This window comes from Hibiscus syriacus, unplaced genomic scaffold (genome assembly GCF_006381635.1).
Source record: "Hibiscus syriacus cultivar Baekdansim isolate YM2019G1 unplaced genomic scaffold, ASM638163v2 tig00110580_pilon, whole genome shotgun sequence".
NCBI classification, from domain to species: domain Eukaryota; kingdom Viridiplantae; phylum Streptophyta; class Magnoliopsida; order Malvales; family Malvaceae; genus Hibiscus; species Hibiscus syriacus.
Genome location: NW_024062791.1, coordinates 1,000,790 through 1,003,085, shown reverse-complemented (window position 1 = coordinate 1,003,085; position 2,296 = coordinate 1,000,790). Strand labels below are relative to the sequence as shown.

At 34.0% G+C, this 2,296-nt stretch overlaps 1 protein-coding gene across 1 annotated transcript; it reads right to left on the bottom strand.

The window, feature by feature from the left end:
• Nucleotides 1-210: 210 nt before the first annotated feature.
• On the bottom strand, nucleotides 211-1,875 carry LOC120133441 (60S ribosomal protein L32-1-like). Its single transcript, XM_039150019.1, has 4 exons — nucleotides 1,764-1,875; nucleotides 1,536-1,640; nucleotides 563-744; nucleotides 211-488 (listed from the first exon to the last, which is right to left on the bottom strand). The coding sequence occupies exons 2-4, from the start codon at nucleotides 1,623-1,625 to the stop codon at nucleotides 359-361; spliced, it is 402 nt and encodes a 133-aa protein (XP_039005950.1). The 5' UTR covers nucleotides 1,626-1,640; nucleotides 1,764-1,875; the 3' UTR covers nucleotides 211-358.
• Nucleotides 1,876-2,296: the final 421 nt, after the last annotated feature.

Here is a 2,296-nt window from a genome sequence, read left to right as displayed (position 1 = left end):
TTCAAATGCATTTTTTTATATGGAGAAAATCATTCATTAATTAAAATGAATTACAACGAGTCAATTTGAATATCCAGGGTCACTTAAACAAAACAAAAAAAACACTACAACAAATAAGGTACCTAGATGCTAAAAGAACAAAAGAAATTAAAATGCTATAAAAGTATACTTGACCAAAATAAGGATGAAGCTAAATTAACAAAAGAAATAACATAATTGTACTCGAAGTAGTAATTCCATGATACAAACAAAGTCTTGGTTGAAAATGTTATTGTCATCTAAAACAACAAAATTATCCAAATCTTGCAATAACGCAAACAAAGCTTCAATGCTAAACATAACAATTACAAGCTTATAGTCATTCATCTTCTTGGCTGCGCAGCCTGGCAAGCTTGTTCGTAACAACAACATCAAGCTGTGATGCCCGTTCAACGATCTCTTTTCTCTTCTTTGTCGAAACATCATGGGCAATCTCAGCACAGTATGTCCTGACAGGCAACAAAAAGTGAAATATGAACAAAAGCGTAAATGATATATCCATCAGATGATTGTATAAGATTACCTGTTGTGCATCATCAAAAGTTCAAGCTCTCCAACATTGTGCACAACAAATTTCTTAAAGCCATTTGGAAGATAATGCCGTGTCTTCTTGTCTGAACCGTAGCCAATGTTGGGCATCAAAGTGCATCCCTTGAACTTTCTTCTTACACGAGAATCAATACCCTTTGGTCTACGCCAGTTTGCCTGTAACAGCACCAACAAAATAAGCGAAAATAATCATTTCTTACTTAAAACTTGAAAGCATGGAAAACAAAATTAAAAAACAACATAGAAGCATATCAATGTGACCAGGGTTTTAGTAACAGAAAGCTTGTGTGAGATAATAGCTAACTGTGTCGCAAGACCTGTTCAAAATTTTATATTTGCCCTTAAAACGAAATGTCCAGCTACAAATATATAAAAACTGGACATCAGATACCATAGGCAAGACACTCTGAGAGAAAACTCTTCAAATAAGTGAAGCAAATTGAAATTAAACACAGTAAGTTTAGCATAACCAATATATTTACCAAATGTCTAGTGTTTTTTTCTGCTGAAAAGATGCACAATCTCAGTCAAAAGATGGTGATTATTTATATAATCATAACAGATAGATCAAGCCAATGATTCTTTTCTCGTCATTGCTTGCTTGGAAATGGAAGAAAATGAAAGTATAGTAATTAAATCAATTACAAGGTCAAAACTGACCCAAATTTTGAAAGGAAAAAATGCAAAGGAGGTCAGACGGTAGTGCATGTTGGTACTCTTCAGTGAAATTCAGAAATAATCCATACGCATTATCACAACTCCTCGCTTATTTTAAACAAACAAACTTGAGAAAATAACTTGATCTGAACAAAAAAAAAATAGATTACTTTGATAAAAACGGATCAGATTAAAAGTTTATTGATATCACCATCTTCCATCAATGGATGAAAGTGTGGCTGGGTGCCAAACAACAATCATCACTTCCACTAGAAAATTTTTGAACATACCTTAACCGAGATTTTGCGGTCGCTCTGGGGTCTCTTGAACTGCTTAACCCTCTTCTTCACGATTTTCTTACTTAGAAGCGGCACCGCCATTTCTTCTTCTTACCTCTATCATTACCGAAGACCAAAGCAAATGTTTAAATTGTAGAACCAATTTACAAAATATCTCAAGAACTACACACGAAATTTATAAATAATAAGAAAAAACACATTGAAGGTGGCTATACTTACCGGGAAATTAGGGTTCTGGGTGGACCGTCCCATTCTAGAGTTGCTGCAGCTTATATATGTGTTTAGAGTGATGGCTCTTAGGGTTTGTGTATTTTGGGTCTTAAGCCATTGTATAATTCCTCAACTGGGTCATCGGGTTACCTTTCCATGGTTGGTCCATTAAGGCTTTGGGATTCATTCTATAATTGGCCCAATTTGTTTTGAATTCCCTTTTTCATCGGAAAAGATCACAAGATTTATATAACGTATTATTATTCATGGATAAGCGAGTTTTATTTCATTTAACTCAACCAAAAAAATTGCTACAAATCAGCTGTAGCGTTTAGTTTGCTGGAATTCATTAAAATTAGGGGAAATTAGAATTTAATTCCATCATTTTTTTATGTTTGGTTCAAGTTTTCAAAGGGGAATTGAAATCCAATTCATCAAGGGAGGAAAAGTAAATTCCATTCATAACATGATGGAATTGAAATCCTTTGGAGGAGGGAACGTGAAATTTGACCATACTATCCTCATCAATTTTTTGGTATTCG